The following is a 25,533-nucleotide window of genomic DNA, read 5'->3' as shown; positions in this document are numbered from 1 at the left end:
ATTTGTAAAAAGGCTGTTCATACATTTCCACATAGAAGTGGTAATTTTGTTTGGACCACATGGTTTACTAGCAGGTATTGGAATTTTTGTCTCATGGAGCCTGATGTTGAGAAATAGTTTGAATATTTTTAGAAGCATTCATGTTGTGTATTTCAGATCCATCTTGCAAATATATGTTGAAGATTTTGTAAGTAGAATTTATAAAAATAAGGGTTATGTTAAAATCTGAAACTATGTAGATGCCTTTCAAAATACTGTCTTTTTATTCTGCAGCAAGGTTTATGTGTTGCACTGATTTAACACTTGTTGTTTATAAGAAAGCATGTAAGTACCTTTAAACCTGAGTAGCCAAGTATTAGAGCATCCACACAGGTAAAAGATGCTGAATTAATATGTGCCTGGTGCATTATTCTGTCTACAGAAGTGAATCCAGGTTAACTTTTTAATTGCAGCAAACTTTCCAAATTCAACCACAATATATCAGTTTGGCAGGTATTGTTTGGGCTTTCTAACATTCATTGTATTTCCCAGAAATGCAAGATTTTAAATAGGCTAAAGTTTAGCTTCAATGCAAAAATAGTTTGAATTTTAAAAAGAATCTTCTTTGTTCTTCTTACATTTTTGCCTAACAGTTTATGTGGTGTGAATGATAAATATATTAATTTATAGATCTATTTTTTACATATATCTAGTGATCATTTGATTATACGGTCCAGAAATAAATGAATCACAGTGATGAAGAAACTATGAAGAAAACCAGTGTAGTGAACCTTGATAAACTTTTGTACGACTTCTCAGAGATAGAAAAGGTAAGTGAAGAACGTAAAAAATGTTGAGACTGCCATCTATAATTATTGTGTGATATTTTCAAAATATTTTTGAAAATGTTAAGCTGTATCAGCTCTTTAAGTTGTATCAGCTTAGTGTTATGCCTTGTAATACCAACTTCAATTGGAAAGGTGTTTGTATTGTCTGTATCCTGGAGACACAGGAGTGGATTCTGAGTGAAATCTGACAAGCCTTTGTTTCCGTGCTACAATTTTAATCATCCAGAGGCCAAATTGGCTTTCTCAGGAAGACTGTGGAAGATGGTGTTGAAGATAAACTGCGTTACACTGCTTTCACAGAATCACAGAATCGTGTGGGCTGGAAGGGACCTTACAGACCACCTAGTGCCAATCCCCCTCTCTGCTGTAGGAAGGGACACCTCTCAGTAGACCAGGTGGTCTAGTGCTGGGGTATCCTTTCAGAAGTTGTTCCTTGTTCTAGAAAAATGTCATTGCCTTATCAGGAGCATGAATTCCTACATTTCACATGCATTGAGCTTCCTTTCTCTTATGTGTATGTAATTTCTTTAAAAATTGACCCTCTGAGGAAAATCAGTACTGTTTCTTTTTAGACTGATGTTGATCAGCTTTCTGCTGATTTCCTGGTCTGCAAATCCATACTAGAGGTAGTATAAAAGGAGCATCTGAAATAAATTTAGCATTTCTTATTATACCAGTGTAGCATAACTTGTATACCAGTTCCTATTCCCACATACTGTTCAAGTTGTTGCTCTGCAAAAGTGTTGACAGCCTCATATGCAAAGCAGTAGAAAGAACCTTGAAGTGGATTGATCCAGACTCTGGGCTACAAGACTGAGAGGAAAATAGTTTATAACTCATGATGTAAGTCAGCATTCTTAGTTCTGCAGGGTAAACTTGGAACAGCAAAGGATCTCAAGTCTAGTATCATTCTTCACTGTAAAGAAATATACTGAATGGGAAAATATTACAGGCTTGGACTGCAGTATTGTTGAATTGTTAAATTTTTATTCACTTAAAAGTCAAAAGTTTAAACATGTTAATATAACATTAGTCCTTCTCCAATTTTCTAGAAAATATCAGAAATTAATGATGCAAATAACCTACTGATTCATCAGCTGGAAAAATGTAACAGATTACTAACATTAAGCCAATCAAAGGAGGAATCAGTAAAAGAGGGTGAGTTATTTTATTAGAGAGGTATGATTTTTGCATGTATTCAAGAAGTTCTGAGAGATGTTTCCATTATTTTCAGCCATAAAAAATAACATAGCAAGGATCTAAGATACTGTGTGAAAAGCAGTAATGCCTAACCTTGAATAATGTAATGAAATCCATCTCATAGTAAATATTAATATTCATATTAATTTTATGAGGATTCAGACTGTTCAGTGGATGCTAATAAAACGTCATTTACCATTTGTAGGTGGAAATGATAAGGCTATATAATTTAATTATAATTATTAATGATCATAATTAAAGAGTTGTGAAACAAAGGAGGAATTACAGGGAAAACTATAAAATTGAGATTAGTTTTATTCTAGAACTGTTTTCAGATGAGTATTTGAAATGAGAAACAATATCTAATGCTTAGCACAGATTTGTGGTTGCTTATTCTTCTGTAGTTTGTAAAGTAGCTGAAAGGGGCATCTTTTGTAGGACTTTCATCTCTGGGAAGTCAGCCTGCTAAAAATTTGGAAGCAAGGTAGGAATAAACTTAGTTTCACACAGGAGGGAGATTGCCAGTTGGGTTTTATTTCAGTCTTCACTGGGACTTGGATAATTTGGCATAATCAGGAACTAAGTGTTGAAATTGAGCTATTGAGTGAGTGAAGTTTGCTTATGATGATAATCTCTTCAGATATACCAAAAACTCATAGTACAAGATGACAGGGGAGATGGAGACCAGTAGCAGTACAAATGGGAGGCATTTTGTATAAGCAATGGTCAATGTTAGTTGGCTGCTTTTCAGGAAAGAGATCTTGGTGTCCTCTAAACAGTTCTCTTAAAATATTTGTATTCTCTTAAAATACCAGTAGACAAAGAAGCAATATACATACAGGGTAGGTATGATGATGAAAGAAAAAGATAAATAAGCATTGTGACTCTGTAAGGTCTGTGATTTTTATGTCATGTTCTGGTCCACACATCTCAAAATAGACAACAGCAGAACTAGCACAGGTAACAGAGAAGGAGGCAAGGCTTGGTATTGCCAGGAAGGAGAAAGGTACAAGGAATCAGAAACTACTCCTGTAACAAACACCATGGATGTAGGGGCATAACCATGCAAGGTTCACTCCCACTGTGCCCATGCAGGGTTGGCCCAGAGAGGACTGCCATGGTCAGCCAAAAGTCTACATTACCAAACAAGTATGTACGGATAAGAATGACTCATGAGGCTGAGTCAGAATGCAGTTCAGAAATGGTAACAAAGGCCAGACTCGGCCCAAGGATCTCTAGTTAGTACCAAGTGAAGAGGCAGGTCTGATATCGAGTCAGGAAATCACTCCCTAGGTCATGACCAGCGTCTAAGTGTGTGGCTGTCACAACTACAGCATAGGCCAAGGGCAAAAGCCTCCGTTTACAAGCAGCTCCCTTGGGAAGAAGGGATGGCTATTTTTGAATCTGCTGCCAGCCTTTTTTTCAACATCAGCATCTGTATTCTTTCTAAGACGGCCTTGTGCCCAGCCAAACACCAGAAGGTGCATGGGGGAAAATGCACCTGGGACTTTCACAGGTTTGGTCACAATTTTGGGACATCTGAGGGAAGACTTCGGTTGGTTGGGAATATTTCAGCCAGGACAAAGAATAGAGCTGATATGAATCATAGCTGTAAAATTCTGAATGTCACAGAGACACTGATTACAGAATAGAATATTCATTTTCTAATGTAATAAAAAAACTAGATGGAAATAAAACATGTATATTGATTTAAAGCTAACAAAAGGAGAAACTTTTCCACACATTACAAAATAAAGTTAAATCAGTTCCACAGAAGCCTCTGCATAACAGAAATATACATTAATCAAAAAATAATGGAAAAAATAATGGAAACAACAAACTTTTTAAACACAAAGATAGTATCTCTCATTGTCCCCCTTCATTCTGTGTTTAGGAAGTTGAGAGGATGTACTAATGATAGCTTTTATCTAGCTTTTTTTAATCTTTCCTGAATTATCTCGTAGTGTGTATTGTGAAGTGGCATCGTGAGCTGGATGGAACATTGGTTTGAGTCAGAAACACTTGTTTTTCTATTAAGCACAAAAGTCAGACAGTGCAGGACAGTCACTCAGAAACAGAAGAGGCTTCTTTATTGATGAAAGCAGAAAGGAGTGGGTTTATACAAAACAGTTTGTAAAAAAGGAAAGGTGGACAAAAAGAAGAAATAATTCTTACTGTAGAACCTATGATATAAAAAGTAGCAGAGAAAGTGAAAGAGACAACTCAGGAAACCAAAGCTGCTGGGATGACTGCAACAAGAGGGATGGACTGAAAACAGATCAAAGTCAGAAAAGAGATCTGAGCTTTGTAAACAGTATTGCCTCACTTTCATGAGATAAGAGAGAAATTATTTGGTGAGATAGTTACACTGGTATAACTGAAAAGAACAGCCTCTGGAGCTTCTTTCAAAACACCGGATGAAAAAAAAAGAAGTGTGGGTGGCAGAAGTCCAAGTAAAAATGCCAGAGCAATCAGCCTGAAATATGAACTAATGTTTCAGCAACAGGGATGGTCAGGAAAAAACAAACCTCAACAATATTGAAGTAATAGGGATAGTGCAGATATAGACAGGAGGCAGAATTGCTGTAAGACAAAGATCCTGGTCAATGAGTAAGAGTAATTGCAGAGGTATTAATAACATTGACAAAAACAAGTGAAAAGCAGGAACTTGGAACAATGTAAGACATTCAAGAGGTGCTTCTGAAAGCTGTTTGATGATAATGAAGTAAAATACGAGTAAGAGGCCAAAGGGATAGAATGTATTTAGAAATTAAGACAATTATCATGGCTGCTCTGTTAGGTTAAGCTCAGAAAGGTTGTGGAGTCTCTCCAATTGGAGCTATTCAAGAGGCATCTGGGTGCAATCCTGTGCCGTGTGCTGTGGGATGGCCCTGCCTGAGCAGAGAGGTTGGGCCAGATCACCTAGTAAGGGCCCTTTCTGTGGTTCTGTGATTCTGTACTTACTAGTAAGGTAAACTATTAGATTAATGCGCTTACCAATAAGGCAAACCCTTCAAACATCAGGGCATGAAATGCTTGTAAGTTTATGGTTTTGAACTGTATTCATTGCTAGGTGCTCAGAAAGCAGAGTTTCAAAACAAATGGCTTGGACAGAAAATTGACATAAACTGGGCAGAGACTGTCACAGGAACCTTCAGGTAAACAGTTAACATGTTACTGGAGGTGAGCAGAGGCTGTGAATAGTGGTAGTGACATTAGGAGTATTTCAAAAGGATGTGAAAAGCTGAAGTAGGGATTATAAATTAGTAAGTCTATAACATTTCTAAACCTTTTTTTTTTTCTTTTTGCAATTGATAGAAATGGTCTTTGCACTTTTATTAAATTGACCTTCCACACTGACCCTTCAAAAGAGGTAATAGAATGTGTGGTATTCAGAGTATTCAGAGTATAATTCAGTATTCAGACTCTGAATATGTGGTATTCAGAGTCAGAGTACTAAAACTTTTGCATCTAGTAGTTAAATTCTTTATAAAACCTTTTGAAAGGGCAAAGCACTGTGGGATGAAAAGAGATCCCCAAATCACCTTTAATATTTATGGGGTTATAAAGGGGTCCTCTGCAGCACTGGAGAGGCGCCAGGGACCAAATGCAGCATTGATACTTTCAGTCTTTACTCTGGCAATAGTTATCTGAACAGACTGTAGTCATGAAAATGGCTTTTATAGAATGATATTGCCAATTATGGCTTGGAAAAAATATTTCTCCTAGCCTTATGTCCCAAGCTGTTTCCCAGAACCCAGCTCAGCCACAGCTCCTGAAGTATCTTTCGAAGAGCTGGTCCAAAGGCGACAGAAGTTGCTTACAGCAGAGGAGCAGGAAGAAAGATGCTGTGTAAGGATAGGCTGTTGTTCCACCTACCCTGAAGCATTTGTGGCTACTAGTGGTAGTGGGATGAGGAAGTGGAATTTTATCCTGGCTGAAGAACACTTTGTTTTAAGAAACAACAACAAGTTTTAAGAAACAACAGCAACAACAAAAATAGTATTTCACACCCCAAGAAATCTCCAACAAGTGAGAACCTGAGGAGTCCTTGACATCCTTGTCAAAAATCTTTCCTAGAACTGTTTATGGTAAAAGAAGATTGGAAATTCTGAAAAAAACAAAACAAAACAAAACAAAACAAACAAACAAACAAAAAACCCAAACAAACAACAAAACAAAAACAAACAAACAACAAAAAAAAAAACAAAACAAAAAAAAAAACAGACAAAGAAAGAAAACCTCTAAAAATCAAGGGAGAGGACAGTGAAAGACTTATATCCAAGATAAGGTGGAAAAAGAAAAGCAGCTTGGCCTGTGTATACGCTGTCTGAAAGGTCATAAATTAACTTCATTTTCTCTTGGTATGTTCTTTGCTAAACAAAGATGAGATTCAAAAAACCAATTTTTGTTTTGTGTACATCATTGCAAATCCATTTTAGACAGGGACAAGTCTGACATCTTTGTTTTCTACTCCTAAACCTTTTCTGTGGTGGCTAAATAGATTCTTGTGATGCTACAGTTCTAAATAAAATTCTAATGTAGTTTGCTAAAACAAAGCAATCACATTTTTGTCTGTGAAACACTTAAGAAGGTTCTACTTAGCATCTTCAGGGTTGTGTGTTTGTTTATTTAGCATTTCTATGGTGTTAAAGGAAAAAGTGGTTGATATAATTGCCCTATAAAATAATCAATTATAAATGCAGATGAACACTTATGCTGTTGTCTTTCTGCATGTTGGTGCTATACCTTACAGGGAATGAGCTACACAGGATCCATAGCAGATGCTGTGACAGTGATCCACAAGGCTGCAAACATTAAGAAAAATTCTGCTTCTTTTCCTTAATGTAGGCAAGCAAAACTTGTGGGTTCCCAGGAATTTTTTTCCAGTCGCAAGTTTAAGTACAGTCTTGGGACTGTACAAAAGAGTGGCTTACACTTAAACAGTTGTGATTCTTTTTAAAGACTAGCTGGTGCTCTAGTGTTGACTCAGATGTCTTTCCAAATTGTACAAGAATTACAAGCAGCTGAGTTATTTTCCATACATTTTCAAATCGGAGGAAATTTGTAATAGAACTAGTTGGTACGGGCATGCTGATCCCGTCATTCCGACTTTCAATAGGATTTTTCCACAGTTGCTTTTGATCTGGACAGGAACTGACGGCAGGCAATGTTTCTGTGCTGCTCGTGCTCCCTCTGCTGTTGTTTTTGGAAGCACGGAACGGGAAAAGGTATCTGGCTAACGTACTCGGCTGCATGAAAAGCAGACTTGATGGAAGATCAGGCTGACAGTCAAAAAGACTGAGCAGAAAACTGAACCTGTTAGCCGGGATCTTAGTTCATCTTCCTCACTCCATTATTTGTAATGTAATCTTTAGTGATATGATAGACAGTTTTCAAAAAGGCTTTAGTTTGATGAGATGAGTAACTGCTATTTAGCAAACTTTTATGTGTTGTGGAAATTAAAAGCCATTTAAGAAATGCAGTGGTACTCAGGAAAGAGAAAGAGAAGTTTTAAAAGTAAACAACCTCAGTTGTAGAGCCTCCACTGTTCTCAGTCTTTGACAGTTTTGTGACTACTGATAAACTTACAATGAACATAAGGGATAAAAGTCATATTAATGAATTAATTCTATATTACAGGAAGTACACATGGTGTTTGAATATTAAAAACACAGCTTTAGAAATAAAATTATGAAATACAACGTATGTGTATAAACTGATAAAAGCTTGCATGTATTTTTATTTATTTTCATTTATTCTGTTGTATAAAATGAGATAATGGAGGCATAGCACATATTCTGAATCTCTCAAAGCTTATGTTGAGCTATAAGATGAATGTTACATGCATCAAGAAAGGGGTAAAAAAGGGGTGAGAGATTGCAATGAGTGGATTCTTTTGGTCTTGTTAAAAAGAAAATTGGCAAAGAAATACTGTCAGGAAAGTAAGTCTCAGTTTCATTAAATATATCAAATTGCTGGAAGGCTGATATGGAAAACTTCTAGTACTGCCCAGAAAACAAAAGATATTTGATTTCTGACTAGAAACAAACATATAATACTTTTATGAAATTGTTTGTATTGCTTCATAAAATTGATTTTAATCAAGCATCAAACTAAGAGCTAAAATTAAGCAGTAACCACCTAATAATAATCTGAGTAATTTCTACAGTCAGTAAAAATACTTAGAGTAATATTTAACCAAAATTATTATAAAATATTTGATAAAATTTTGTAAACAAAATGTAAATTTGTGAAGACACTATTAAAAATGCTGGATCTTTCATTTCTTTCAGAATGCAGTGCTCTACAGAATGTGATAAAGGGTCTAACACAAACCATTGAAAACCAGTGTAACGTGAAAGGTAAAGGCAAAAAATGCTATTTTATATAGGTGCTGTACTGTAATTTCGAAGAAGCAGGCATTTAATTTTTTCATTTATATTTACTGATTTATTTCAGACACAGAAATTTACTGACAGGCAAAGAGAAACAAAAAAAAATATCTAAAATCAATCTTGTGCAGTAATAAATATCTATTGCCATTATTGCCATAGTTTACTTAGTAACTCCCTCCAGGAGGTTATTTTAATCAACAGCTGGGCTTTCAATTCATTGTAGTGTAACACAGGCAATTTTACAAAAGGTGAGAAAGTATCATTCAGATGTTGGATTGTAGACTATTCAAGTGTTTATGCACATTTTTTATCACTTTGTTAAACCAGAGTGTCTTAATCCTTAGTTTATAATGTTATTAAATGTTATTGCTGTTATCTACATATACTTGAAACTAATTTATACAAGTACTAATTTTTACTTGAAAAAAAAATATTTGATATATCTTTATACTGAAGCTCAGCAATACACCATGAAGTTAATTTTATAATTAATTATTATAAATTATATGCATTCAAGACATATTTGCATGTATGTTAATAAATCTCTAACATTTTAAGTATATTGATGTTTTTAATACTCAAACTGATATTAATAATAAAAAACCCCTATTTTCTTTAAATTCTGTGTTTGCATACTGTTTTCTGGCTTTTGGGAAACAGGTACTTAAGAACTTGCATCTTCCAATTTGAAACTGTTGTAGCTATTATAATAGCCTTTTATTTTCTGAGTCGAAGAACTTTGCATCTAGATTTTCTTGAATGCATCATTTATCAGAAGACTAAAGAAAGTTTAAGTAGTAATACCAGGTAAATATTATGATTAAAATTAAACTATGATTTTTCTTGTTAAAAAAATGGAAACAGACAGTATGTGGTTCTGTAATGATGATTATACTGTTACAAAAAAAATTCTCAAAGTTCAGCCAAGTCAAAAAATGCAAGTAATTTCCTTATTCCTCTTTCATGCTAAAAAAATTGTCAAAATGTACTTTTTAGTGTATCATATAGTTTTTGTTTATGTAGATGAAAATGATAGACTGAAGGGAACCATTCACATCTTGGAAGATAAATTAAAGACTTGTGAAGAGGTATGTCACAAATTATCATTCTTTAGGTAAAGGAATAATACTGCATCTCTATTATGCTGTATGTCTTTTTGTTTAGGATTTGATATTGATACTTTTATTGGTGCTCTTCTGTTAATGTTTTTCATGTGTAAAAAGAGAAGGGTTGTTCTCATGACAGTATCCATGTGAGAAGGTGTTAGAAGAACTAGGAGGTTAAAACTCATTGATGCTGAGAACTTTGGCTCAATCTAAGATGCACTTGGGGTTTTTTTAGCTGTGTTTAGCTTTAAATTCAACTTCACCTTCATTATTCTAATCCCTTGCACTAAAATAATTTTTCATGTGGAAATAGGGTTTTCACACTGAAGATGTCTGGTTGTGCTGCCAGAGATACAGGAGTGGTCTGAATTTTGTCCTGTTTATTCAAGAATAAATACTACAAAGATAATAGGTCTCTATTTCTTATCTGTACCTCATAATAAATTCCTTATATGATATCTGTACTTTGTATCTATGGCACTCATTTTTGCAAAGGAGGTAAACCAGCAGCACTAGTCATAGTTCTCTGTTTTCATAATTCTCTGTGTGGAGAGTGCAGATCTGTTTTCTATTTAGGATCAGGAATCTCACTGATTATATCCTTTGCCTGTGTTTGTGCTATTAGTTAAACTTAAATATTAGTACCAGTAGAGCTATTATCTTGACTCTTTGAGTAAAAAATGAGTAATGTCTTGTGAAGGATGTGATAAATTATTATTCCCTCATTATACATGTGTGAGTACAGTAGGACCTCCTAGAGTCAGTCTGAAGGCGCCTGACTGTGTCCCCACGTACTGATCCCCAGTCAGTGACTGCCGCGGTGAGCGCCCAGGCATTGCTCTGGTGAGTGGCCGTCTTGTCAGAAGGCTGCAACGAGAGCTTTGGAGTCAGCACCTCGACAGTGGCAGCTACAGACAATTCCTTGAAAATTCTGGAGTCGTTATTGGAGTAAATTTGTAACTGGCATCTTCAAACTTTGAACATCAGTGCCAGCAGCATTACTGCTGCTGGTATCACTGATGTGTCTACTGCTGCCAGCAAGAAGTTGTGGAATCCTTTGTATAAGCAATACTAACAAAATTCTCCCTTGAATCATGCAATCCTTCAGTCAAAAATCCACAAAGGTGAAACTGTAGTCCCTTAACTAAATGCATCATTGTGTCAGATCCTTTTCTCAGGAAAGGACTATTACCTCTCCATTTGCCTGTTCTCCTAAGAAGTACAGTTTGTAATTTTACATTAACAGATAGTTGTAATACAATGAAATCTGCATTATTTTTTCATCTGTGGACTTCAGCCAGACTGTGAAAGAAGTAAGTGGGCATTTAAATTTACAAGATTGAGGATAATGAATTATAGAGTACTGTATATTTTTACATGATGGTTGTGCTTTGCAAAAGGCTAAGAGCACAGAAACTGCAAGATCTTTATAAAACATTTTACATTTACAGGAGTACAAAGATCAAATTGAGAAACTCATGACAGAAATTAAAAACAAAGAGGAAGACCACAAATTAGAAATAACACAGTTGAATTGTGATACAAGGAAAAAATGTAAGTTCTCTGAAGACTGAATGCTTTAGCAATGTCACCTGTAGGTGCTACGTTTTGTCTAGGATAAATACGAGTTCCATTTCTTAGTGGAAACATGTGAACACTAGAAGTGGGCAGTGTTTAATGGAAATTTATCTTTGCTGAAGGAAGCAGAGAGTGGTAATGAAGCAATAGTACAGCAACACAGGATGAGCAGAAATTCCCAGATAGGTAGAACAAATGCTGGGAATGTGGCATAAAAATCAGAAGGAATGGAATTTTCAGTTATGTATCAACTGGAACCTTGCTTTGAACTGTAAGCTACATTGCTGTTCAAATCTTCTATCTGTGTTCAGGAGAGCAGAACATTATTTTCACAAATAAGTAATACTTCAATGAGGAAAAAACTGATTTCTATGTTCATTTGCTCCATTAGAGCCTTAAAAAGTAGGATTTTTTTGTCATCCATATAGGTGAAAACAAGGAAAGTTTTTGTAAATTATGTGCCTTTTTTAAAAAGACACCATCTTACTGGTGTCTTTTTAAAAGGACAGTGTGGTTTTGATATAGTTTCAGTATGGTTTTTGCTTGTTTTCCAGTGAAATGTTGGCCTGATGTTCAAGAGAGTTTTAATATTTAGAAAATGATGTTAATTTTTCATCTATATAATTTCATCTATTATAATCATAATTTTGGTGTTACTGTGTTGCTAGTTGAAGTAAAAGAAATGGAGTACAGAGAAGAGAGAGAGAAAAAAGAACTGGAAATATTAGAGCTAACTAGACAGCTGAAAATTCAAAATGAAGAGAAGCAGAATGAAATAATTAAACTGCAGATAGAGGTATGCATTACAAAGCTGACTTAAAGATGAACTGGGCATTGGGTAAATTTCAAAGAGACTTTGTAGTGAAAAAATATTAATTAGTACATAACAAAGTAATACGATGAAATCTAGAAAACTTAATTATTTATTGTCTTTATGAGGATCAGTGGCAGGTGCTCCCTTCCACAATGGTAACTGGCTCCTGCTCAGGAGTCAAGTTCCACCTACTGTATAGGGAGACTGAAGGTTGCTGTCTTTTGTTCCAAATTAAATTACTTAGAAACAGTTTTTGATCTTGAGCTATTAAAAAAATTCATCAATGTTTTCTGCTTAACTTTCTTTTTTTAAAATTTCTGAATGGTGAGAATATACATATTTTTAAATAAAAATTCCAATAAAAATTTCTAATCCTGCAGAGATTTGAGACAGAGCATTCAGCATGTATTTCATTGCTCATGTTTTAAAACACTCCCATTACAGAAGGAATTAAGGAAATACTTCAAACCTTTCACACATCAAAACAGAAATAAGATATGGAAGTGTTCAGGCTGACTTATCCTTGGAACATAAGAGAAGAATGATGGTTCTGAAGGATTCTAGTATCTTCTGTATTTTCTCCTCCTGTAGATATGTGGCTGAGAAGCCTTCAATTTTATTCCTTTTTTCAGAAGCATCTTTTTTACCTACATGGTTTTAGTTAATCATATTTGTAGTACTTTTGCAAAACTTTGGGGCTTTTTAAAAATTTTTTTTAAAGAAATACAGCTTGTAACTGCATTCTTTTTAAAATAAACATAAGTAGCCTTGTTTTTCTAGACTTAGTAGAAAGGCTTACTGCTACTGCCCTCAGGTAAAAAAAATGCAACCAATAAAAAGTGAAAATTACACTTGATATATTTAATACATCTTTTTCCAACCCCCGTTCATTATCACCGTTTTGTCTTTGCCTGATTCTTTCAGTTCAATGCTAAATTGGCAAGAGCTCAGGATAAAACCACCAAGTCCTTTTCAGAGGCTTCAGTCTTACCACAAAGTATCTATCGAAGGGTAGGTGCTTTCATAGTGTGTAGCACACAGATACTGTTTCAGGGTGTTTGAAGCAGGAGTTCTCGGGGGTTTCTCTCCATGTGTTCTCTCCCACACACCCCTCCCACCTCTACACAATTCAATTCATAGAATCATAGAATAATTTAAGGTAGAAAAGGCTTTTAAGATGAACTCCAACTGTCATGGCTCCTGACATACTGATAGTACTGTGGGTAAGCAACAATAAAAAGCAACATGTGAGGTGTTACTACAGAATTGTTAACCTGGAAAATTAAACTAGAACTGACATCACTGACACTGATATAATACTCTGCGTATGTTTTTGGGGTTTTTTTTGGTTTGGTGGTTTTTTTGGGGTTTTTTTTTTTGTTTTTTGGTTTTTTTTTTTTTTTTCGGCTTAAGACTTTGGGATGGCAGAAAACCAGGATTCTGGGGAAATAGTTTTTGTAATTTTGTGAAACAAAATACCAAGGAAAATATTCTTATTAGAATATATCTTACTTGCAGTAGTAAAATGTATTGTTACATAATTTTATGTGATGTTTAAGAATGAAGCTTTTGCCTGCACTTTTACAGAAGCTGCAGCATCTCCAGGAAGAGAAAAACAAGGAAATTGAAATCCTCCGAAACACGATAAGAGACTTGGAGCAACGTCTTAATAAAGGCCAAGACCTGCCCTTCAAACGGAGGAGATTCTGACTTAAATGACTTAAAGTATTTCAGTGTTTCAAATTCTGCATCTCAAAATAAAAACAAGATATGAAGAAAGTATGTTTTATTGAAAACACTCTTGTCAAACATTCCAAAGGCATGCATTCTGTGTACATTCAAAGCTACTCTCTTGCTAATCAGCATTCACAATAAAAAGATTCAGGTTTTGTAGGAGTAGTAATTTCCCTATTAAACCATCATTAATTATGGTGTATGCTTTCATAGCAGTTTTCTTTTCATGAATATTCTCTTCTTCATCCAGGAATCCTTCAAACAACTGAATTTACTTCCATTCAGTTAATCAAACATTAGGAATGCTAGGCTGTAGACAGAGAAGTTATACAGGTTTAAGTGGTATATTATGTTAATTGATGCAGATTGCTAATTGATACAGACTTATCCATTTCAGCACTGTTATAAACAAAGATCAACATTACACCAAGATTAAACTTGTTTCATCCCACCCTCTTTTTGATTCTGACTCTCAGTTGTTGACTCTACTTCTCACTTCAGGATGATCTAATTGATTTAGTAGGATTTTGCGTGCTGTAGCAGTATTTATTAATGGACCCTCTTACTGTATCTAAGAGCCACAAAGCTCTTAGCTTTGTTAAGAAAGCTTTGTCAAAGTTAAGTATATCAATCTGTTACTTAAAAATAAAGTAGTTACTGTCTGTATATTACATTTTTAATGTAGAATTATTCTGTCACATTGCTTAGGAGTAAGTTTTGCTTGTACATGATTTGTATCCCCAGGTTAGAAAAAAAAAAACAAACTCAACTTTCACATCTATTGTCTTCTTAATAAAAAATGATTAAAATATCTGTCTTGGTTATCTTCTGTTCCTGATTGCAAAACATCAGACAGGAGCCCCTAGGTCATAGTTTATGCTCCTGTCCTCACAAATGCAAGCAGAAACATGTTAGAAGAGAAACAGGAAAGACAAATTAACCAAGAATGCAGACACCTTCCCAGTGGAACTGAAAAACAAACTAGGGGTCAACCAAATTCCTTTAAATCATGACACTTTTCACTGATGGAATTTGACAGATATTCAATCATTCTAAGAGCACTGCTCTAAAATACCCTTCTGTGCAATATACCCATACCTGTCAGCATAATCTTGAATTTGGGGCAACAAAAACACATAATCTGTTCATTTTTCTCCTCTGCTCTACATTAACTGAGTTAGTGTGACTCCCTTGTTTCTGGAAGGTGCTTAGTTTGTTTTTCAGGATCAGTTCCTTGCCTTTTCCTGTCACTGTCAGGTGTCACTAGTTTCACTTGCTCCTGCTGGTGATGAATGTCAGGCAGCAGAGAGCAGACGGCACTGTCAAGACTCAGTGACGTCCTCTGCTGCCAGCTGCCCGTGTCACCTGCAAGAATTTGGTAGTGCTCCACGACACTGTCAGGTGACAGAATTCCCTAGCTCTTCAAACAGAAGGTGTCGACAATGACAGGATCAGCTACTAGAGGTAGAGTCTGATCCTGTCTGCCAATTTCAAGTTAACTGGTTTTTGCAGATGGTTTTCCCTTTCTTTCGTAGTTTTTTATCTTGTGGAATTTCCACAATTTCTCCTGGAGGGGCAGTGTCTACGTGCTCCTGACTACCTATCTGATCGTGTCTGTGGCGGCCAAAGAGCCTGTGGCGCCAGCCGCTGGGAGGATGATGTCTCTCAGTTTCAGCAGCAGCCTGGTGGTTCTCGTGTTTGGGATCACGACTGCCCTTCTGATGGTGATGGTGGTGGTGGCGGCGGTGGTGGTGTCCATGTCTGTGTGGGTTGCGATGGGAATGCTGGTCTGTCGGCTTGGATTCTATCTCTGACAGCTCTTCAACTGCTTTTTTAGTGATGTTTTCACAAACACCATCAGTATCAGGCTCCTGCAAAACAGATGCTTCCATTAAGTACAGGGCACTGTATTCAATTAAACTAGAGGTAAAGTATTAACTGACATTTTTGCAGAGCATAAACGGCACTTTTAAGTTATTTGTGCTATTTTGCTGAAGATATGAACATATCAAAAATAGCCTTGTGCTGTCACACCACTGTCAACTAGACAGGGCTTTTTAGCAATTATCATTCCAGTAACTGCTAATAACAAGTATTCTTATCCTAGATCCTACATCTGACCTGTCTGTGGTCTACATTTAGCCAGAATGCTGCATAATGGGATCAAAAATTATTATTTTGTTGAACTTCCATGAAGTATATACATTTCTTGACAATCCTTCAAAGTATTTCTGGTCTTGAATGATTCATTAAAGAAAGCTACCCTTCTTTCATAATTTGCCACCTTGTATTATCACTTTTTAAAAATAACTCCTATAGACTGTGTTTAGATGCAAACTATAATGAATAGTAATGCAAGCCAGCTTGAATTTGATTCCTGGGTTTTAAAAAAAATACGTACTTACCCATCCCACAAAATTAGAGTAGTTAATTGCTCACTACCTCTATAGCTCTACAAACAGAATTATTCTCCAAGATTTCATTTACATTTCTGACAATTACTTGCATTTCTATCAAGGACAGGAATTCATATAATCAATCAGTCTATTAGAAATCAAATCTAATTTGCTTAGAAAAATGTTTAAAAGCTATCTGTCAAGATGCATGAAATGTGTAAATTTGAAATCATATATTTTTGGATTAATCACACTGACATAATTTTTAAGTACCAATCAAATCCACTTTTCTATTATACACAGAATGAGACAAGAAAATACCATGTAAGAGCAGTTTCCACACTTGTTTTCACAGTATGCAATCTTAATGGATTCTTCCACATACTGAAAATGCAGGAAGGAGTAGGGCATACCCAGATGATACACGAGACGGCCGCATCTAAGGAGAGAAAGAACCCTGTGGTTACAAAAGCCTACAACTAAATCTCTCTTACAGTATCTCACTTTATTTGAATCAAACCACGCAAACTGTACAGTTCCACAGGGAGTGTTTCTGTTCCAGTTCACAGGATTTTCCTGTGAATTACAAATTCTTGCCTGCTCACCTGCACTGGCCAGGATGTGAAGCATGATTGGCTGATGTGGTAGCTGCACTGCCAGAAGCCTGTCCTTCAGTGGCACTTGAGACTGAGAGAGGTGCACTCGTTACAGACCCATTGGGATAATGAGAAGGGGTCTTTGCAGAGTGGTTGCTGCATTCTTACCATGTGTTTTTTATGCAACCTGACAGGTTTTGTGACTGAGATGGGCACTGCAGTGCACCTGCATTACTGATTTATTGTGAATGGGGGGATTGTTATGGGGCCTGCTGGCCCCATGTCTGCACTTGAGCGTTCTGATATGCACTTGACTACACAACTGATCTGCTCAAAGGAGCTGGAGAAAATACAGAACCTGTACACAAGGGCAGCTCGTTCACTGTCAACACACAGTCCCCTGGCCTTAGCTCCCCACATGTGGACTGCACATTTAGGACCAGCAGCAAGCAAAGCTTTCGTAGCTAAGGCACAGTGAGAACACAGGCTCCTGTTCATGGATCACAGCCAGGCTAGTGCTTACCCAATTCATAATGTACACATACTCTGTGTGTCAACAACACAGAACTGGTCAACCTTTCAAATGCTCTAGGCAAGGTGTCTGGGCCCCCTCCCAGATGAAATACAGCACTGTTCTGTTTGTCTGTTGTATGACATCAGCCTTCATTACTTGAGCATATTTGCTGCTGCAACATTTAAGATTGTTCATTTCACTGCTAGTTTCATCCCACAAACCTAATGTAGCTAATTCGCTTAAATTCATCACATTACAGAAAAATAATAACTTTCTAACTCTGTATTAAGCTTATGTATGGCTTAGTATGAACTTGGAATGTTCATTACAGTAATATAAAGTAACAAGGATAAACATGTTTCAAGAGTAGGATTTTTCAAGTAACTGCCATCATATCAAAATGGAAAAATTGGGATTTCAACTACAGTTCCTACTGGTGCTGCCAAAATACACTTGTGACAGAAACCTATATCAAAAAGCAATTTTCTTCTGAAGTTTTAAGTTTTACCTAAAAACTAATTTTTCTTATGTCTACATGGCATTTTCAACAACTCTCATCAAAAAGTTTCCATGACATAAAAGATTCTACTTTGATATGCATGGATGTAATGAAGTTATCTGAAAATAAAAACACCACAAAACCATGAACATGTTACCAGATTTTACGCTTACTTTTGTTCATCTAAATCCACAGTAATTATAGAGAAAAAAAAAATTATTCCAAAATTACTTATGCAAAAGCAGATTTTGCTTTTGTAGCTTCGTTTTTCCAGTAAATGCTAGCACTTTATGTAGTTCAACTTAGAAGCTGAGCATGATGTTTTTGTTACTTTCAGATCAATGTAATAATACAGAGATTTGCAAATCATAACACAAAATATATGCAAATATTTTCCCATGTTTGTCTGTAAGCACACACCTGTCATAGATGAGAAAGTCATCCTTGTTTCCATTTAAAGTAGTCCAGACATCCTCTTGCTGCTCATCTTGCTGGTAGACAGTAATGTAGTCTGAAACACGTTCTTTTAGTAGGTGAAATTCCCTCCGGGATTGAGCTCCTTGATGGTTGACAATCACATACGAGATGTTGACCAATCCTTCATTCTCTAACTTTACTCGCAGGTCCTCCAAACTAGTGGGAATGTAAAGAAGCAAGACAATAAATCATTACAGAATCATGAGATTTGACACAAAAGTTAATATGCTCCATCTTGCTTTTATTACAGATGCATGATGTGGAGTTTCTTCCCTTTCATTTGTATTTTTCCCATGGAATTGCTCTAGAAATCTTTTATTTTTCAGTTATGGGAAATAGTCTAGAATGTGGAAGATTCTTTAAATTTTTTCTAAAATTAAGAACCAAACCCAATTACCTTGAAAGCCAAACACAAAGCCCACTTTTAACTTCGACGGAGCCACAGATTTACCACTATGTTTTCAAATCAAATTCTTAATAAATTTGCAAAGCCTATTATGATATGTAAGTTGTGCAGCCTAGAGGGGCAAACTAAGGTGTACTCACTGTGACTAAAATCCAAATCTGAAACTGGTACTATGAATTTTTAAGCCAAAATAATTTCACAAATCCTAAATGAATCAAAGATAAAAACTTTATGCAATTCCTGTTTGGCTCAGGTTGAAATTATTTTTTTATTATTACTGTTATTGTCATGATAGCTAATTATTTGCAAGGAGTAACTTCTAGAAAATAGAGCACCAATGTCCCAGGTCTTGGGTGAAAACCTAACCTCCCTTGAATGCTTCATAAGTTTTTTGACAGGACATTATTTACCTTAACTTCTGGATTTAAAATATATGTGGGATCTCTGAACACAGGCTGAAAAGCCACATGAAAGGCACATGTTTTGGTTTCTTTTTTCCCCTACAGGTCTTACATAAGAAATCAGGGATCACTGATCTCTCTATTTCAGGTGAATCTAACCATGTTAAAGAATTGTTATATTTCTTGGCTTCACCATTTTTTACGACACAAATCATCTGTTGCTGTTTCTGTCAGGTGTTCCTGTGGTTTTGCGTTCATTAATGTCAAATTGGTCATGCCATTTATTATGTTGTAAGCCTAATTTGGAGAAGACAATCTGCCAGTCGGGAGTAGGTTAAGAGATAAAGAATCTTACCCACTGGCACAGAGCCCTTCTGCTGATAGTGAGCCAGGTCACTGGGTCACACATGCCAGCTGTGATGGTGGCACTTGGGCAGCTAGATTTCATGGAGTGCATCTGTGGCAGGGCACAGGTAGCATTCTCAGCTGGATAACACAAATCGGGTCGAGATCCACACTTACCTGGAAGCCTGCCGCAGGCACAACAATCAGCTAGCCTGGAGGAGAGCCACCACTGTCACTGAGCCTCGGGAGCTCCACATCGGGTCCTCCTCCCCAATACGCCATTCTGGGGGCTCCTGGCAGTTCTGGGTCTCTGTCCCTCCTCCTGGGAGGAGACAGAGGGCCAGAACTAGCCCCAGACCCGCCCACATGGCTGGGCTTTACCTGAGAAGACAGAAAATAAATAATGTAAGGCCAATGCCTAAACAAAGTTCAGAATCTGAAATTCTCGTAAGAAAACACAGCAGCATATTGCCTCCATTCAGTAAAATAAATAAAAAGAGAAAAACCAAAAGAAACAAAAAAAGAAACAAACAAACTCCTCTAAGAATAAATCTGAACTCTTTGTTTACCGCTCAGTTTCTTTGGTTTTTCAGTAGAGTTCCTCTATAATAGAGGTAGGTGTTTTTTCTTTGTGGTGCTTGAAAGTTTTTGTGGTTTTTTTGTTACTGTGTTTGAACAGCTACAAAGTAAACATTCAGAATAACTGGAATTTTTTTTAGTACTACTAGTCTTTCCCTTTGTAATTCCTTTTTGATCATTTTTAACACTTCAGTGATTTTAAAGTGGCCTTGTTTCTTGTCTTTTGTAATAAAATGTGGTAAGCCTGTTTATGTCAGGAAGAATCTGGACCAGTTCACTCCAGTTACAGAGTAATTCTACTGTCTTAAAAGTATATGCAGCAACAGCAGATTTCAGTACACAGCAAGTACTACAGAACATAGCAGAAAATAACAGAAAATACTTCAAAAATTTTACAAGTCAGTCTGGAGTATCTAGATTCCATTGAGAAAAAGCTATGAAGAAGTCAGGCACCAGAAACAATTTTGCAAAAACCAGAAATGAAAACTGAATTTCAGGACTCCTCAGATCTTATACAATCTCGTACACATACTTAGTTCAGTTAATGTTTATGACAATCAAAGCATATAAGAAGTTTTATAATTACCTTTTCATTTTTTTCCACTAACATCTCAATTTTGGCTTAAGCACACATTATCAAGAAATACTTAAAATTATAAACATAAAAAATTATAAAACTGCTCCCTAACATGTCCTAGGCTGTGGAATTGTACAGTTTCACCACTTACATCAAAGTCTGACAGTGACCACAGAACGGTTTCGAAACAATAAATTCTGATAAATAATACATGTTCCATCCATCTTGTCATAGCCTAAAAGATTAATAATAATTGACCTTTTGAAACAAGAGTGATTTGTTGCTGCATTTGTGAAATCCAGCTGTCCCTGACAGTTCTTTCCCGAGGTTCTAGGTAAAGTACTTTGAAGACTAAACTGTGGTCCAGTGTATACCAACACAGCCTTTTTCCATTCTTTCCACAAATCGGGAAAGCAGCCTGCCTTTATATCCATTATGAACACATGAGACTCTCATGACATTTTGATATCCTTCCTTGCCTTTCCAGCAGCCTTCTGCAGCACTGGCATGCTGTGCCCAGCAACAGCTGTCCGCCCTGTGAGCTGCAGGAGAGCCATGGCATGCCTTATACTTCTCTTCATATTTCAACTTTCAACTTAGTTTCCAATGGAAATTTCCACAGTCAGCCTTTTCAGCCAAAGAAACAAGCAAACACTCTGCCAGATCTTAAGTCATGAAGCTCTTTCACAGCAAACCCAGCACACTTACCCCTTCCTCCTCCCCCTTCTTGGCAGCTCTGCCTGGCTCCGCTGCAGAAGGAAACAGTGTGGGGAAGAGGGCTGTGGTATTTATATGGCTCTTGTTTATCTCACTTTGCAGATACAGTTCAAAGTTCAGGGAGCTTTTTCTGAACAACTCTGCAAGCAAATGAAACCCCCTGAGCAAAAAGCACCCAAAATATTTCTCCATTAACTAATCCCAAGTGGAAACCGTTTACTGTGCATAATAGTGAAGCATTTTTACTATCGTGGCTTCAGATCTCTTGTTATGCAGTTTGTCAGTCACCCCAGTCAGCTGGAGGTAGTGGTACAGTCAGAGGAGGGGGATGGGCCGAGGAGTTATTTTCTGAACACAGTGGTAACCACAGTGAGGGGGGAAGGTACTTCTCTATTTACAAAAACGCTGAGCTAGCAGGTTTTGTCTCATGTGCTTTATCTGATATTTGCCTTAGAGAATGCTGTGCTCCGTCTGAGGGCATGTGCATACTGAGCTCCTTTGGCCCAGCTGCTCTTGATTGTATCACTCTGCTTTCAAACTTTTCCCTGTAGAACCTCCCAGTTCTTCAACTTTGTTGGAAGCTAGAGCCCAGAACTTCAGACATTTAAATCAATGTTGCTACATGAAAGTAATGAAGCTCTAGCTACTGGCAGTAGGTACCTGAGCCTTTGTATTTCACTATTATATTTTATTAACCCCAGAATCGCCGAGGTATCTATGGACATCCAGGTTAAACTGTTTTCCTACTCCCTTTCCTTGGGGAGAGAATTGTTTATGCATGATGTTTTAGTTCAACAGCAGTTTACTTTGCTTTGATTTCCTCCAATGTACATGTTACATGTGATTATGGGAAAATCCATGTTTAAAAAGTTGGTGCGCCCTCACAGTTCAAGGTGGTGAGATTGAAACTGGTTAGATCTCTGGCTTGAGGCCATCTTCTGCACAGATAAGCATTTTGCTTTAGGCTGGATGCGAGATAGGGAACTGCTGACCTAGGGGGTTTCTGCTGTAGAAGTCCTATGCACTTCTTTTCCACTGGTCAGTGGAAAGAATGAGAAAGATGTACACTTCTGTTCAGTAGTCTTGGAAGACAGAATGCAGAAAACAGACAGACTTCATACTAGACCTGTAGTCCTTTTAAAAAGTGGAGCATGCTTTATTCCTTATATTGTTAAGGAAACACATCTTGTATTCTTTGCTACCAAACCCTCATATGTGCAATAGTGCCCTTTACTCTTTCAACTGATAGACAATTTGCTCACCTCCTGCTTCAGGTTTGGGGTTCATACCCAGCACTGATAAAATCCTGTAAGGTTGGCTGGAAGCATTTGGTGTGCGCCACATCCACCAATTCTTGCATGAGCACAGAGGCAGCCAAAAAAATGAAGCAGGTACAGCTCTATTAAAAGGGCTAATAAAAGTGATGCAGCTCACTGGTGACTGAGAGTTGTTCTCTTGACAATTACAGTGAGGTGGAGACACTCTCAAAGGAAGAACAAAACTCCATGTCCATTTCCTTTTCCTTTTCTTTGTAGAGAGGATGTGGACAAGGTTTGATTAACAAGTGCTGAACCTATAAACTATAGGTAATACCACTGAGTGCTGCTGCGGCATGCAACTCACAAGTACTGAAGAACTCAGAGTTGAGGCAGAGTAAACTGAAGGAGCTGAAGGAGCTGTCGTATAAAACAGGTACTTTGCTGTGGAAAGCACACTGAGGATGGAAATGGACAGTGGTCACTATGGAAAAGTCAGTAGTTCCTCCCATACTGTATGCAGAGACACCTGCAGCCCCTCAAATGCCTCGCCGAGAGATAAGAATCAACTGTTGCCAGCAATGATCCCTGTGACAATAAATACTAAATGTAGTATTAGTTATTATTATATCTATTATAACCTTTACAATATTAAGATGACTTCAACTATATAAACTATATTCAAAGTGAGAAGCCATAAACATCTTACTTTTGAATGTTTACCCTACCTTAGATCATTGCTCTGGCTCAATAAATATTGAGGAAAAAAGTTCCTCTGTCTTAAAGCAAGTGGTAGGAAATGTTATAATCTTGGGTGTGGATTAAAATAGATGTAATTAATTTGGTTTAGAAATGTATAAATTAAATATGCTTAAACATCATTCTGAAGCATTACTGTTTCTGAGTGGAAAAAAAAAATCTGCATCCACAGGATGTTTTTATGAACATAGATAAAGCTGTTAATAATTCTCAAATTAACAGTCTAGGAACCTGATCATTCCATTTCTTACATTAATCCCCTTTCTGTTCATAGGCTTCTGTAGCCCTTTGTCTATAGCTTCTAAAGAAACAATCATCTTAAATATTACTTTTTGCTTTCCACTGCAAATATTTTCTTAGTTGTTGAGTTTGGTCCAATATCACGGCAGGAGGCAAGTTATGAACTCTAATTTGGACAAGCCCTCAGATGGAAATGATAATTTTTATAATGATCATCCTGTTCCTATTCACTCTCTTTCTTCTTTGGGGAAGGCTAATAGTTCTGGTGGAAATAACAGCCCCCTTCCAGTATTATTGAACATAAACTTTCCCCTTTTCTGACATGTTCCAAACTTTTCAAAGCATCAGAGCACAGAAATACCATTTCTTGTTTCTGTTATCTAGATTGGTAATGTACATACTTCTTGGGAAAAGAAAAACCAAAAATACATAAAAAACCCCAACACAATGCCACAGTCCCAAAGGACAAGGAATTGTGGCTGTCAGAAATTACATTCTGGTAACACCTGCTGAGAAGATTTGTAAGGTGCAAATAATGCAAGGATGGGGGCAGAACACAGATTCGGCATGAACCCTACTGTGAGGCCTTAGGACTTCAGTGCCTGTTTTGCTCTTGTGACTGAAGGATGTCATAAACACAGAACTCAAAGTCCGCTTGCAAATCTTAATTGTTTACTGGTTCTTCCCTGTCTTCTCTGACAACTGTGTCAACTCAGGGTAGTTACTCATACTTTATAGTGGAAAATATGGCAACAGCAGAAGGCTGTTAGAGTTACGTAATGCTTATATAAAGAAATTTCTATCAGTTTATAAGGAATAAACATGAATAAATGCTGTAAAAAAAAGGGTCACTTCAGTGAAGGGCAAAAAAGATACACTTAAGTAAAGTAAATCACAGCATAAGGTAACAAAATGCACACTTCTCAGAATTCAAAGGAAGGAACTAAAGCTGACATCCTCTGATGTAGGTCTAAAGATTGTTTCAGTGAACAAAGGAATAGCTGATACATGCAATTGTCCACTTATAAATAAAACGAGACTTAATGGAGCCCTGATCTAGCAAAATGCTTGGGTTTTCTGCTTGGAAATTCCATTACAATAATGAAATACCTTTCTCTGCTTGAATCTATCTGTAGCACACTGTAAGTAGGAAGGGAAATGTTTTATCAGATGTGTCCTCAATCACAATAATTGCACAGATTACAAAGGCAAACAGACCCTAATTGCTGAATAGCTACGTCTATTCTGAGTTCCTTGCAGGCTCTGTTTACTTTCTGCATTTATCCTGCAATAATTCTATCAGCCCAGAAATTCTCTAAGTCACTGCAGTGAGCTTAAAACTGGTGGTCCTCTTATCATTTGAAGGAAGAAAAAATTTGCTGATGATACCCAAGAGGTGGTTGAGAAGATCATAGCTGTAGGAAATCTTCCACATTTTTGTATTTTTACCAGTGTATTTAGTAATACTTGGCAGTCCTATGATCCATAGAGGAAAACTGAAAATTCCTTCAGTTTGGTGTGACTCTGCTGAGGCTCCTGGTACTTGGCATAGTAAACCAGGAAGAAAATGTCGTCATGCAGTGCCCACAACAGGGTATCTGTACAGATCTCATATCCCACACACTGATCCTCCTTCTGTGGGAATGATGCAGGTGCAGCAGGAATTCAGTGGGCAGCTTTAGGCTCTCCAATACAATTCACTGGGTGAACACATAAAATGGTTAAGGCTCTGGACCAATGAACACACAGAGAGTTAAAAAAACCTCTCTGTTATAGTGCATTCAGACATTTCTCATTACATTAACAGATCAGGGGTCCAAGAGAGTGTAACTGTAATCAAAACCTCAGAAGCACCATCAGCAATACATAAAATTCCTTTTAATTCTTTACACACAATAAACCTCCTTAAGAGATGTGGAGGAAAATCATTCATCAGCTAAATTCACAGTGGTTCATTCTAGGTGACTACATTTAAATGCTTCTCACCAGAAATACCTGTACAAGCAAGTTGTTGTTAATGATTTACAATAGGTCATGCAGTTCACTGCACTGAACCCTAGCTGCAGAATGGAAGTTAAGACAATCCAGTACATGGGATTCAGTGACCATATACT

At 36.8% G+C, this 25,533-nt stretch overlaps 2 protein-coding genes across 2 annotated transcripts; one reads left to right on the top strand and one right to left on the bottom strand.

Moving 5' to 3' along the window:
• The first annotated feature begins 722 nt into the window (after positions 1 to 722).
• Positions 723 to 13,653, top strand: CCDC152 (coiled-coil domain containing 152). Its single transcript, XM_041424618.1, has 8 exons — positions 723 to 809; positions 1,880 to 1,985; positions 8,324 to 8,392; positions 9,449 to 9,513; positions 10,983 to 11,085; positions 11,778 to 11,905; positions 12,848 to 12,934; positions 13,511 to 13,653. Exons 1-8 carry the CDS (start codon positions 723 to 725, stop codon positions 13,631 to 13,633), a joined length of 768 nt encoding a protein of 255 aa, XP_041280552.1. The 3' UTR covers positions 13,634 to 13,653.
• A 41-nt stretch (positions 13,654 to 13,694) lies between these two features.
• On the bottom strand, positions 13,695 to 21,410 carry LOC121346637 (selenoprotein P). The gene is made up of 5 exons (XM_041424617.1): positions 21,156 to 21,410; positions 19,469 to 19,672; positions 18,083 to 18,295; positions 16,375 to 16,492; positions 13,695 to 15,528 (listed from the first exon to the last, which is right to left on the bottom strand). The coding sequence occupies exons 2-5, from the start codon at positions 19,657 to 19,659 to the stop codon at positions 14,866 to 14,868; spliced, it is 1,185 nt and encodes a 394-aa protein (XP_041280551.1). The 5' UTR covers positions 19,660 to 19,672; positions 21,156 to 21,410; the 3' UTR covers positions 13,695 to 14,865.
• Between the last annotated feature and the right edge of the window lie 4,123 nt (positions 21,411 to 25,533).

This window comes from Onychostruthus taczanowskii, unplaced genomic scaffold (assembly GCF_017590055.1).
Source record: "Onychostruthus taczanowskii isolate IOZ18803 unplaced genomic scaffold, ASM1759005v1 scaffold83, whole genome shotgun sequence".
NCBI lineage: Eukaryota > Metazoa > Chordata > Aves > Passeriformes > Passeridae > Onychostruthus > Onychostruthus taczanowskii.
This window is presented reverse-complemented; position numbering and strand designations above follow the sequence as displayed.

Excerpts from the sequence above, each read along its gene's own strand:
- CCDC152 (XM_041424618.1), top strand. The coding sequence starts at position 723 with ATGAATCACAGTGATGAAGAAACTATGAAGAAAACCAGTGTAGTGAAC. Across the intron at positions 11,086-11,777 it reads TTGTGATACAAGGAAAAAAT|TTGAAGTAAAAGAAATGGAG; the intron begins GTAAGTTCTCTG and ends CTGTGTTGCTAG. Across the intron at positions 11,906-12,847 it reads TAATTAAACTGCAGATAGAG|TTCAATGCTAAATTGGCAAG; the intron begins GTATGCATTACA and ends TGATTCTTTCAG.